This window comes from Brassica napus, chromosome C7, assembly GCF_020379485.1.
Source record: "Brassica napus cultivar Da-Ae chromosome C7, Da-Ae, whole genome shotgun sequence".
Taxonomy (NCBI): Eukaryota; Viridiplantae; Streptophyta; class Magnoliopsida; order Brassicales; family Brassicaceae; genus Brassica; species Brassica napus.
In genome coordinates, this window is record NC_063450.1 from 33,043,119 (window position 1) to 33,055,333 (window position 12,215).

The 12,215-nt window shown below is 35.7% G+C and overlaps 3 protein-coding genes across 3 annotated transcripts; all 3 read right to left on the reverse strand.

Annotated features, from left to right (window-relative positions):
* Window positions 1–1,398: 1,398 nt before the first annotated feature.
* Window positions 1,399–3,306, reverse strand: LOC111212421. Its single transcript, XM_048764165.1, has 2 exons — window positions 3,103–3,306; window positions 1,399–2,985 (listed from the first exon to the last, which is right to left on the reverse strand). The coding sequence occupies exons 1-2, from the start codon at window positions 3,304–3,306 to the stop codon at window positions 1,399–1,401; spliced, it is 1,791 nt and encodes a 596-aa protein (XP_048620122.1).
* Window positions 3,307–4,704: 1,398 nt separating this feature from the next.
* Window positions 4,705–7,125, reverse strand: LOC106392500. Its single transcript, XM_048764166.1, has 8 exons — window positions 6,787–7,125; window positions 6,438–6,692; window positions 6,225–6,319; window positions 5,999–6,157; window positions 5,459–5,570; window positions 5,205–5,368; window positions 5,013–5,133; window positions 4,705–4,914 (listed from the first exon to the last, which is right to left on the reverse strand). Exons 1-8 carry the CDS (start codon window positions 7,123–7,125, stop codon window positions 4,705–4,707), a joined length of 1,455 nt encoding a protein of 484 aa, XP_048620123.1.
* A 2,290-nt stretch (window positions 7,126–9,415) lies between these two features.
* Window positions 9,416–12,003, reverse strand: BNACNNG50560D (uncharacterized RING finger protein C4G3.12c). Its single transcript, XM_013837366.3, has 6 exons — window positions 11,356–12,003; window positions 10,462–11,268; window positions 10,165–10,383; window positions 9,930–10,078; window positions 9,737–9,847; window positions 9,416–9,659 (listed from the first exon to the last, which is right to left on the reverse strand). Exons 1-6 carry the CDS (start codon window positions 11,545–11,547, stop codon window positions 9,599–9,601), a joined length of 1,539 nt encoding a protein of 512 aa, XP_013692820.1. The 5' UTR covers window positions 11,548–12,003; the 3' UTR covers window positions 9,416–9,598.
* Between the last annotated feature and the right edge of the window lie 212 nt (window positions 12,004–12,215).

The following is a 12,215-nucleotide window of genomic DNA, read 5'->3' on the forward strand; positions in this document are numbered from 1 at the left end:
ATTCGTGAAGCTCGCCACAAGATTGCTTATGACCTATGGGAAGCTGCTAATGATCCTGAGCTTATTTCGAGAATGGGATGTTTGTTCCTCCGAAGGCTACAACTTCTCCTACGGTTGAGATTGTATAATGCTATTTTCACTGTCTTGTTTACCAAGCAGGTTGTTATTGACGTTTTTAGTTACTCTTATATGACTCGTAACTAGCATTGGTTTGCATCTCTTATGAGGAATTCGAATCTATTATTTAGCATTTGATTTGAGTCTCTTATTTAGCATTGGATTTCATACACGAGAACAAACAAAGGCATACATGATCTGAATCTAAATGGTCTTATTTGACTCTCTTATTAAAGGCTATTGTAGCAAACAAAATTTTTAAAAATAAAAATGGAGATGAGGGGCATCGAACACTTCACTTGGGTTTTTATAAGTCCAACATAAACCACTTGACTACTTGAAACTATTGAGATTAACGGCAAGAAATGAATGTAAATGGTCTTATTTGACTCTCTTAGTAAAGTCTATCGTAGGAACAAAATGGAGATGGAGGGCATCGAACACTTCACCTACGGTAATTGTACCGACAACATAAACCACTGGACTAATTGAAACTATTGACATTAGTGGCTGATTACAAAATTAAATAAAGTGAATCTAAAGTAAGCCATACAACATATCAACCCCTAACGATACCCTAAATGAATCTAAACTAAGCCATACAACATATGAACCCCTAACGATACCCTAAATGAATCTAAACAGGGAGCCATACACGATCTAACCTAACTAGGCTACAAATCTTAATAGTCAATACAAATCTTAGTTTAGTATGGACAATAGCATAGGGTCTACTTGTATGTGTTGTGATAGTCATAAGATTTATATTGACTTTTAAGATTTGGAAGGAATCCCTACGATTAACAGTAGTCGTTTGCCTTAAACATAAACTTATATAACACCAATGACCAGAAACCCTACTTATTTCATCGTTTATTTCTCTTCTCCGTCTTTCTCTCCTTCTCAAAAACCGATCATGACTAACAATGTAGGGATTCCTTCCAGATGCTGGTGTGGGAAGGGGATTGTCACTTATGTTTCAAAAACGGAGGAGAACCCATACAGAAGATTCTTACGATGTGAGATTAGTTTGAAGGTAATTACCTTAAATTATGACTTTTAATTCTTCTATGTTCCAATTGACATTTTTGTGTTTCAATTCAGAGAAAGAAAGAGCAACATCTTTTTAAGTGGGTCGACGAGGCTCTGCTTGATGAGATACAAAGGATGCATGAGCAACAATCGAGAATGGCCGAAGAAATTGAAGATTTGAGAAGTTCCTTGAAAAAGACAGTGGAGGAAGCAGTTATCGAGCACAAGAAGTCGGAAGATGGCGTGTCTTCATGGGATTTTCATCAGATCGAATTTCCCACATGAACATGTGCGTCTGACCAAGTCGACCATACATTCAAAAGTGTCACCTCGAACCAAAAACCTGTCATCGCTAACTGGGAAAACCTGAAACTTCTTACCCTTCTCAATCCTTCGATCAATCTTCTTCTCTACAACAACGGTCAGTGGATGTTTATGTTTAGAACTTAAAGTTCTACGTTTGAAAAACCATCGAGTCATCATTTCCCTTATGCTGTCCAACAAAGGTATAACTGGAAACTCTCTTGGCAAACGCAAAGCAGAATTTATTGATTCAGCAGGGTTATTGGTCCTAACATCGTACATGTAACCCGGAAATTGACAACGAGCCCACTTTCTCACATCAGCTTGTATTAGATAGGTTCCAATTGCAGGACTAATTGAGAAAATAGCAGTGAATTGCTTCTTAAAATCAGCAACTCGGTAAGCTTTAGAAGCCTTTGCAACCAAACCAGCAACTCCTTTACCCTTGAAATATGTAACAACATTGTTCAGCAAGTGGTGAATGCAAATTCCGTGATGAGCATGCGGATACACTTTTGCAATAGCTTTAGCAAGTGAAGTATTCTGGTCAGACACAAAAGCTAAACCCTGATCATCAGCAATGACAACATTAAGTTGTCTCATAAACCATTCCCACGAGCGGTCATTCTCTGAGTCGACAACTCCAAATGCAATAGGATATAGGTTCAGGTTTCCATCCAAAGCAGTAGCAACCAGTAACACTCCTTTGTATTTGCTCTTCAAGAAAGTCCCATCCACAACAATAACTTTCCGAATGGCAGCATAAAAACCGCGAATAGACTGACCATATGAGATGAAGAGGAATCTGAATCTCCCATTGCTATCAGTTTCGTAAAATGTGTGTGATCCTGGATTAGCTTCTTTCATCATGTGCAAGTATTTGGGAACTTTTTCATAACCCTTCTCCGGAATGCCTCTCACAACATTTACTGCATACTCACGTGCCTCCCAAGCAAAAGAGTAGGATATCTCAACTCCATGATCATTACGCATAAACTGGATGATATCATTAGGTTTCGGCCCTTCCTTGACAGTTTCGTACTTATGCTTAATGAGACTACCAACTGTTTTTGATGAAGCGGTCCGAACAAAGTGGTTCCTTGATGATGGAGAACATGAATGATCAGGTACATACTTTTTGATGATAAAATATGAAGAACCTGTTAATCCCTCTGCGCGAACACGCCAGCGGCAATCATCATCTGCGCAACGAACGTACCAAACTCTTCTATCCGTTTTGCCAACCTTGTAGTCGAAATTATGTTTCATTGCGCATATTTCCATTGTTGCCTGCAGAGCTGCTTTGCTAGTAAAATGTTGACCCTTCTTCAAAACATCAACCAGAGAAAAACGGACATACTTTCCGTTGATCATATCTTTCTCACACTTGTTTTCATCATCACTTTCATCTATCTTCGCATCTTCTTCTTCAAGCTCGGCTTCACCATCAATATCATCTGAAACTTCACCCGACATACCCACTTCCTCTCTGTTAGGCAACTCAGCAGGCTCTTCATTCAAGTTAAATCCGACCTTAGATCGAATACACACACATAACCTTGTTGAAGCTTTGGTCTTCACTTATGTAAGAAAATTTTGCAGTTGTCGATCATTGGTGATGAAAACAGGTGGTGAGTCGAGGCCAATCACCAAATCGGAAGGTAAGTAACTCAGCTCGATATTGACCAAGTTTAGATCGGTTCCAAAGTCCTCACAAACCATAACTCTTAGGTTGTCAAAGGTTTTGCTTGTGTCCAAAGTAAGTAATCTACCTCCTGTTTCTTCATCAACAAGAAACTTCCACCCTTTTGTTTTGGACGATCTCCAAAAACCAGAATAGGCATAGATGTGCATATTCTCACGTTAGATTGACAAAAGTTTGGAGAAACTATGAAAAAGAGAAGAAGCTCCACGTTTTTTTGGTCCAAATCGTGGTTGGCAACGAAGAAAGAAAAATTTAGGGAAGAAGATTTAAAAAAGGAAATAAAAAAGATTTAATAGATTTAGGGAATATTTTCTAACCGTTTTTTCCTAGATTTTCGGATTTTGTTTAAAATCTAGTAGAAAGTACATTCTACGTATGGTAGAATAAAGATAATGTGGTAGATATAGAATACAAATATTGTAGATATATGAGAAGTGAGAAGAATGCATATACTTCCATAGAAGATATAAGAACGTTTATTATTACTTATGATCTAGCAAAAAGGCAGAACATAGAAGAAAATTTTAATTTTGTATTCTGCCATCTTAGATCTTAATGTTTCCGGTCTAATGCGCATTCTTCGGTATGTAGATCATTGTGTTTCAGTTAGAAAGCATATTCTGAATCGTCGTAGATGGTAGATCTTATATACTAAAACCTTTAGCCTATTTTTCAATTTACCATTCCAAATATCTTTTTAATCAAAAAATATTTTTCATATATGCACATGTTTGACTACTTCAGGTTTTAGATTTTTCTTAATTTTTTTGCATTGTAAATTAATTGATATGAATTTTTATAACTTTGAAGGGTAGTGAAAGTCCAAAAGTGACAAAATTTGATTTTGTACTAAGGGGACAATAGCATAGTTTAGTTGTTCCCTTTTCCCAAATTTCCCAAAAAAAAAAGAATAAGAGATACACAATTAATCACAACCTTTAAATTTACAAATTGTAGCCTACAAAAAAACACTAAATTTTAAAAGCTGCAACATAATATATATTACATTCATTGCATAAATATTTTTCGTAACTACATATGTTAGGAATTTTTTTTAAAAAGTTATGATTTTGTATTAACTTATATATATACGACTTTAGGTCCTAACTCCTACGCATATAGCTTCACTTGTGGTTTGTAATAAAATTTTAATCTTCAGCTGTGTTCATCTCATATAGCTTCACTAGGTAATTTTCACAAGATGTTTAAGAAAGGATGGACAAAAAAATAGGATGGACATAAATGATATATGAACTATGAATAGTATTTTGTAAAGCTGGCTTAGATAACACATATGCACATCCATTTCCAACGGGAATTGTATTCAAAGAAACAGAAAAGCATCCAATGAACTAAAGTGTGAAGATAGAAACAGAATGAAGCAAAGCAAATAGATAAACATAAAACAGAACTTAAACCGCAGCAAAAGCATTCACTGCGTAAGAGGATTCTCAAAGTTGTATCAGCCACTCTTGCAACGCTTGGATTCATCTGATTCAAGAGTCTCAGATGCTTTTCTAACCCTATCACTTCCAGACTCCAAGATATCACCAGACGTTGTTGGAACAGCGTGTTCTTCCAAGAGCTATAGGTTGTGGAGCTTCTGGTGGGAATATCTTTGTGACAGTTATGGTTTGAGTCTTCTCTGACAAATTATGATCTGAGACTTTCACAATGAATTTATAAGTGTGCCCTATCGTATCAAGGAGAGCTTGCGGCACCGGCACGCATTGATCAGCTTCTACACCCTCTTTGGTCTAACGTTCAAGAAAATATATGTAAGTTGAAATAACTCGGGACTATGTATAGAGTGAGAAAATATATGAAAGTTCAAATAACAGAGGGTTGAAATTACCTCAAAGTAACTGGCAACTAACTTTGATGCATGCTTCCCAGGCAACTCTTTACCGGCATCACCAAGAACGACAAAAACAGCATGTTCACTCTTATCATAAACCGAAATCCTCGTGAGGTATCTGCAATGAGGGAAGATTAGCTTCTAGCGGTTGAAAAAAAAACTAAACGAAACTGTGTATACGTCACTTACTGAGCTACCCCTGTAACAATACTTTTCCCACATTTCTTGTTGTTACAAATCAGTGAAGTAGGCCCTTTGACTGCCTTACTATTACACCCACCGCATGAAATATAGTACCAAGGAGAACCTTGAACAACATCATCTATAGTTGTTGTGCATTCAAACCAAGCAACCTATAATAGTGAAAATAATACAAACTCTATCAATACACACGCATAACACAACGCATAACATAACACATAAATATAGAACAACTACTGTACCTTAGCAGTTTCCTGCTTGATGTAGGCGAAAAGCTCCTCTAGAGTCGCTGTCTCAGGCTTAGTAATAACCTCTGCATTAATCTTATTAGCAATATCTGAGTTGGAGCTCAGCCTGTGAAAAATGAGGAAACCCAAGAAATGTCAGAGCTGAAGTTACATGAAATGCCAAAGTAGAAGTGAATGAAAAGTATAACTGAATACAAAAATCCCTACCATCCAAGATAATCCCTGCTAGGCTGGACATCGCTATCCATAAACACTCGAGATGATGCCATCGAAGTGAGAGCAAGAGTTCATGTTCAGAACAGATGAACTCATTATTATCAACCAAATGCGTAAACGATGCAACAATATGATTCAAATGGCGTTACGTGTTATATCACTCTCTCAATTAACAATAGAAAATGACTTCATACAGTTCAGTTTAACTATCACAGATACGTTCTAGATGAGGACACAAACATTTACGATAAACGCTGAGAGACAATCTAGTTTAAATGGCCTTACACGATATACAATGTCATATAATCCCAATAATACAGTGACTTAATCCTGCTGTTTAGAAAATGCTTACCTCCAAGATGTTTAGGGTTTACTGTGGTGACCAACAGAACACTCGGAGTGCTTCCATAAGATTTGAATTTCACGCAGAAGTCAGATGCGGCATTGTCCCATAGATAGAGCTTCATCACTGGTCCGCTGCACAGGTTTAAAGCAAATGTTAAGCATAATACACAAAGAATCTAACACTTTTAGACAAACTCACTCATGTGTCTGAACATGAACACATAGATGTCGCTTATCTGATATGTCAACTTCGTCGAGGACCGTATGCTCAGTGATAGTCTGTCCATTCACCAGCTTCATATGGCCAACATAGTCTCAGATAGAACATTTCAAAGGAATTAAATTCATTGGATGTGAAAATACCTTAAAGATTGAAGTATAAAATTCATCAGTGCTCACCATAAAGATCAACTTTGCGGTCACAGTTAGCCTGAAACTCCTCGTAGCTATGGAACCTGAACCTATCTTCGTGAATTGAAACCAGAGGGTTATCAAGAATCTTTAATTCAGTATTCCAAGCGAACGTAACGGTGGCACTATGATCCGTAACCCGATACAAGGCTTTGTTTCTCGAGCCGAAAAAATTCCCCAGTTTATAAACAGAACCTGGTTCCAGCTCATATGTCCCAACCCGCCCCGCTGGAACAAAACCTTGAATAACCGTTCCCTACAGATCATTTGGAATGTCGATTAGTAGAAATCTAACAATGTCGAGCAATATTAAAGAAGGAGAAAGAGTAGTAAAACATTCGCAGACGAACCTCTTCTTCGATTAGGATCATCTCCTGTCCAATGAGGGTTTTTGTGTTTGGATTTCGAGCCTCCCAGAAATGAACCAGTCGAAACCTCAAGACCGCTTCTGTTGGGCCGAGAGACACATCTCTGAAGAACATCACTTGAACGTCATGCGCGGAGGAGACAGCGGTAGAGGCGTTTGGTTTCTTCAGAATAACAGACGAAACAGCAGACTTCCCATTAGGTTTCATCACCATGGCAGAGGAAGCGGTGGACTTCCGGTTTGGCCTTGCATGCGCGGAGGAGGCGGCGGTCGTCTTGCAGGGCTCGCGGTCGTTGGAAATCGAAGAGTTTTTGGGTTTCATCGTGAAGTCTGTCTGAGAAAGAGAAGAGATTTTGAGTTTTTGAGATTTTAATCAATCCATAGATGAAGAAAAGAGATTTATAGCCAGGAAAATGGAGGGGGAGATGAAAAGAAGCCATTGAATGGGATCAACCAAGGTTTGATTAGAGGAGTTAAAGGTGGAAGTATGAGTTGAAACGGATTGGGAGAGGAGAGGAAGAGAAGATCTGGAAGTCGAAAGGGAATAAGTGATCGGTGTTTCCCGGCTCTTGAGGAGAGGAGGATCGAAAAAGATTCAGAAGCCCTAATCAACATAACTTAATTAGAATTGGGTTAGAAGCCAGAAATCAACTAAAAAGCCCAAATCAAGACATATGACATGTCTCATTGCTGCAATATTATTGGTAGAATTTATGATCCCAGGTGACACACCTAAGATGGCTCCATATCTGCCTTTTAATAGAGTTAGATGGTATATTTGTAGATGAAGATTAATCATCACCGAAAGAGATATTTTCAATTAGAAGATAATTAAATCCTTATAGATTATTTTGTGGTTTGTTAACATATTTGGAATAAATAATAAAAGTATGAAAGAATTGAAAGAATCTATAATTTTATACTATTAAAACAAAAGCATTTTTTTATTTACTTACAAATAGTATAGGTTGAACCATTACATATATTTAGTTTATATTATTAGGCAATTCTCTTAAATAGACAATTTTCAAGTTTTGATCACAAAAATAGACCACAAAGAGAAAAATGACCAAAATATTTCATTTAATAAGTAAAAGGACCCTAATACCCTAGATATATATATAAAAAAATTAAAAAAATATATTTTTTTAATAGTTTTAGATTATATGTTTTCAAATTCGAACTTTTTTATAAAGTTTTTTTTCATTTTTTTTAATTTTTTTTTAATTTTTTTTTAATTTTTTTTTAATTTTTTTTTCAAAAATATTTTTTATTTTTTTTTTCAAATTTTCTTTTTGTAATTCAAAAATACTTTTTGAAACTATTTTAAAATTTTGAAAATAGTTTTCAAATTTTTAATATTTTTTTTTTATTTTTAAAAATTTTAAATCTCAATTCCAAATCTCCACCCCTTAACTCTAAACCCTAAGATTTTGATTAGTTAACTCTAGGGGTATAAGTGTATATTTACCTCTTTAATGAAACATTTTGGTCATTTTGGTCATTTTGATCCTTAGAATCTATATTTGTGACATAAACTTTTTTAGTGCTATCCTACGGTATTTCTCTATATTATTTTGTCATATATACTAATTAATTATTTTTAGTGGTTAATATTTTCAATAAAATTATAATAAAACCTTTTTGACCATATTTATAGCAACTAATAGAATCTTCAAAATATGTTTTCAGTTCGAAAATATATATATTTCTAAAATTTTATCTTAATGCAATTTGACAAATGTTCTGAATTTATACTATTAAAATATAAGCATTGCTTTTAGAATAATATTGATATTATGTGATGCATACATAATATGTCAATGACAGTAATGAAAATGTAAATTTGTAAATAATTAAATGATTTATATTATTATTAAAATACAATTATATATAGACAGGGAACAGGTTAGTGCTACTTTGTGCTATTTTGTTAATTATTTAAATTAGTTTGATTATTTGTGTGTTAAATGTTTACCTATATTTATTAACTCATATAATAATTTATTATATGCTATTTTGTTATTTTAGTATAATTATTTAAATAATTATACTACTAAGATTTGTCCATTTAATTAGTAAGATAAAATATAATTGTTATATGAGTTATTATTTGTGTATTAAAATATAATTATTAACTCAACTACATATATATTACACATTAAAGATTTTACAACGTAATATATTCAAAAAGCGCGGATCAAAATCTAGTTAATAAAGTTAAATGATGATTTGTTAATTGTGGTGTACTATTTGTTTTGGTGGCTTACAAAAAAAATTATATATAGTATTTATTATTTAAAGTAATTAAAAACTGAAAACTAAAACACAAATAAGAGAGAGAGAGAGAGTTGTTCAAAAAATAAAAAAATAAGAGAGAAAAAAAAAACACAAAAGTTTTTGTTTGAGATACTCAACAAGAAAAGGTGAGTTACTCTCATTACACAGGTTGCATTATATGGCTTAATTTTTCCAGTATTAGATTTTAATTCAATAATTACATTATATTAAAATAATATACTATTATTTTGGTTAGAATCCCATTTTAAATGCTCTTAAAGATCGGCGAAAATTGCAATCAGAGGCAAAGATGCTCATGGTAGACAACAACATCAGTAAATTTATCAATTAAGTACAGAAGTTTCAAATACAGGAAGTTTGAATTTTGTTGTTTTTTTGTTTTCAATTGAAAGCTACAAACAAGAAGCAAAAATACAACATTTAGATTCAGTTTCAGACAAAAACCAAAGAATGTTTTTGGGTCTTTTGCAGAATCTGAAACTCTCATACTGTAATCAGTGTAGTTCAGGTGATGGATCATGTCTACAAATGTCTCCACGACATAGAGGACATACTCTGCATTGCCGCGAAAACATCATCAGATCACGAAAAAAAAATCGAAAACATTGTCATCACAAATCCAGATTTCATACCTGTGAATCTCTTTAAGCCATTTATCCACACATGTTCTATGGAATTCATGATGACAAGGAAGTGCCCTTATAGTGTCTCCTTCTTCATACTCCACAAGACATATATAACATCTGAAAGATTACGGCAAAAAAATGTTTTAACCATAATGACTCGACATATTAGTAAGTAAAAGAACCAGTCAGTAGACATTACTGTGAGGAATCTTCGCTTTGTGATTTAGTATACTGTTTTATAGGTAACAAGTCCACAACGTCGTTAGGTGCAGGAACAGATCCTATTGATGATACTGACGGTTGTTGAGAGGATAATACAACAGATTGCTGATGAATTTCATCAAGAACCTAAAAATGAATACACTACAAAACCTTAGCATATAGAGAGATAACCGTGTGGCAAAGAAGTTGTTACTGTGAAGATAAGTAAATACCTCGAAGAGAGCTTCAGCTAGCAATACTATCCTTGAGATGCTAGCTCTAGCATTTGTTTCATCGGTTGTTGGTGTTGTTGTTGTTGTAGTGGAACCACGGTTAGTACCTGCACGGCATGTGCAACGACCTGCTTGATCTAGACCTGATAAGACACAAGCCCTATCATGATGGCCTGTGACACTCTCAAACCGGCTTCCCAATCTTTGAAGAGCACGAACCTGTTACATCAGTTGATTAGATCTTTAGTTGAACAGAGAAGACATCAAAGAATGAAACAATCAAACGAGTTTTCAAACCTGAGATCTTATTCTCCTCCTTCTCTCAAGGAAATCTGATCTGTGTTCTAATAAACCTTGATACCTCCCTTCTCTGACAAGAGGACTTGTCGTCGGTTGATCTTGAACTCCGAATAACGTCCTTCTTATGCTAGAAGCAGAACGGTTTAGTAACGACGTTGAGGTCACAGGAGTGTCCTCCTCTGCTGCAGTGTTATCAGCAGAGAAGAGATCAGTATCATCTTCTCCCTGATGCGAAGGACGGAATGTGAAATCAGAGAGTGAAGAACGGCGAAGAACTCTGTCACGGAGACGTCCAACACTCAGAGTCCTGCTAAAACTAACATTCCGGTCAACGGAAGGTTCACGAACAACTTGTCTTTCCATACCATTAACTACTCTCGAAGAAGAACGATCTTCTCCATATCTCATGGCATCAATGTCTCTAACTACATTGTCAATCACAGGGTTCCTCGGAGACTCGACTCTAGCAGGTTGTGAAGGTGAAGTGACAGATACTTCTCGAGAGGAAGAGAGTGGGTAAGTAGTGTTGAAGGATCTAGAGCTCGAAGCTCTGCTAAGTCTGGAGCTTATGTTACCAGGAAGGAATTTGAAATGCGAGAAAACTCGACTTGGAGTGGAAGATTCTTGAACCAAACCGCCAACGTTGCTTACAGCTGCTGCTTCTTCTTCTTCAACAACACCACAATCATCATCAAGCTCAAGCTCGTTTTGAGATTCCTTCTTATCTTTCAGTTCTTCATCGTCATAGCAATCTTGTGCATCTCCCTGATTCATAGATTCCATTCTCCTCCTTCCGTTACATACCTGGAGAGATCAAGACTCTATCAATTTGACCTAGTTTCAGATTTGTTGTAAATCAAGATTGATAGCATTAAGGATGAAAAACGAAACCTGTTGATCAACGTCATCGTCACTGTCGTGAGAAGTAGAAGAAGAAGAAGCGAGGCAAGAAGAGTGAAGAGAACAAAGGAGACTCATTGGTTTTCTCCTCCTCCCACCACCACTCGGAGGAGGTTCCGAATCTTCTCTCGCCGTCGATGTTAACGAAGAGGCTCGGCATGATTTGCTCCGCCCAGATCCCATCTTCTTCTCTCTTCAAAGCGAACAACTTTCTGCAGAAACTACATCATTGCCACAATCTTCAAAACCAAAATCAAAACCCGCCATTCGAGATCTCCAAGTCAAAATCCAATAAAAATCGAAACTTTCTCCACATCGAAGCTCGAATTCGACATTGACGATGGAGGATCGAAAGCCCTAATTATTGAATTTCAGATCTGAATCTCGATCGAGAAGGGGGGGAAATGCAAAGAGTAGTACCTCGAAATGCGAGGATATAATGTAAGCAAACTAAGAAGCTATTGATTGTAATGTTTCTTTATCAAAGAGAGAGAGATGCTTTGATTGAAAGGAAACGTTTTTAGGTGATCGGAGTTATCGAAGAAGGAGACGAAGCACCTATCTGCGATAGAGAGAGAGAGACTTTTACGGGACGAGTGTGTGTTGTTGTTGTTCGAACCAGAGGGAACACAAAACCAACCTCCACATTTCTTTATTTTATTTTTCTTTTTAATTTTTCAAATTATTTTTAACGTTTCTTGGCTTTTGAAATTTTTATATTTTTACTATCATGATTGGAACTCGATTAACGACTATAATTATGAAAAGTTTTTCAGACGGTGGAAACAAAAACTTAGCTAACAAAGGCCAAACCAAGCATGAACTACTTCTCGGAAACCAAAACAAAATAT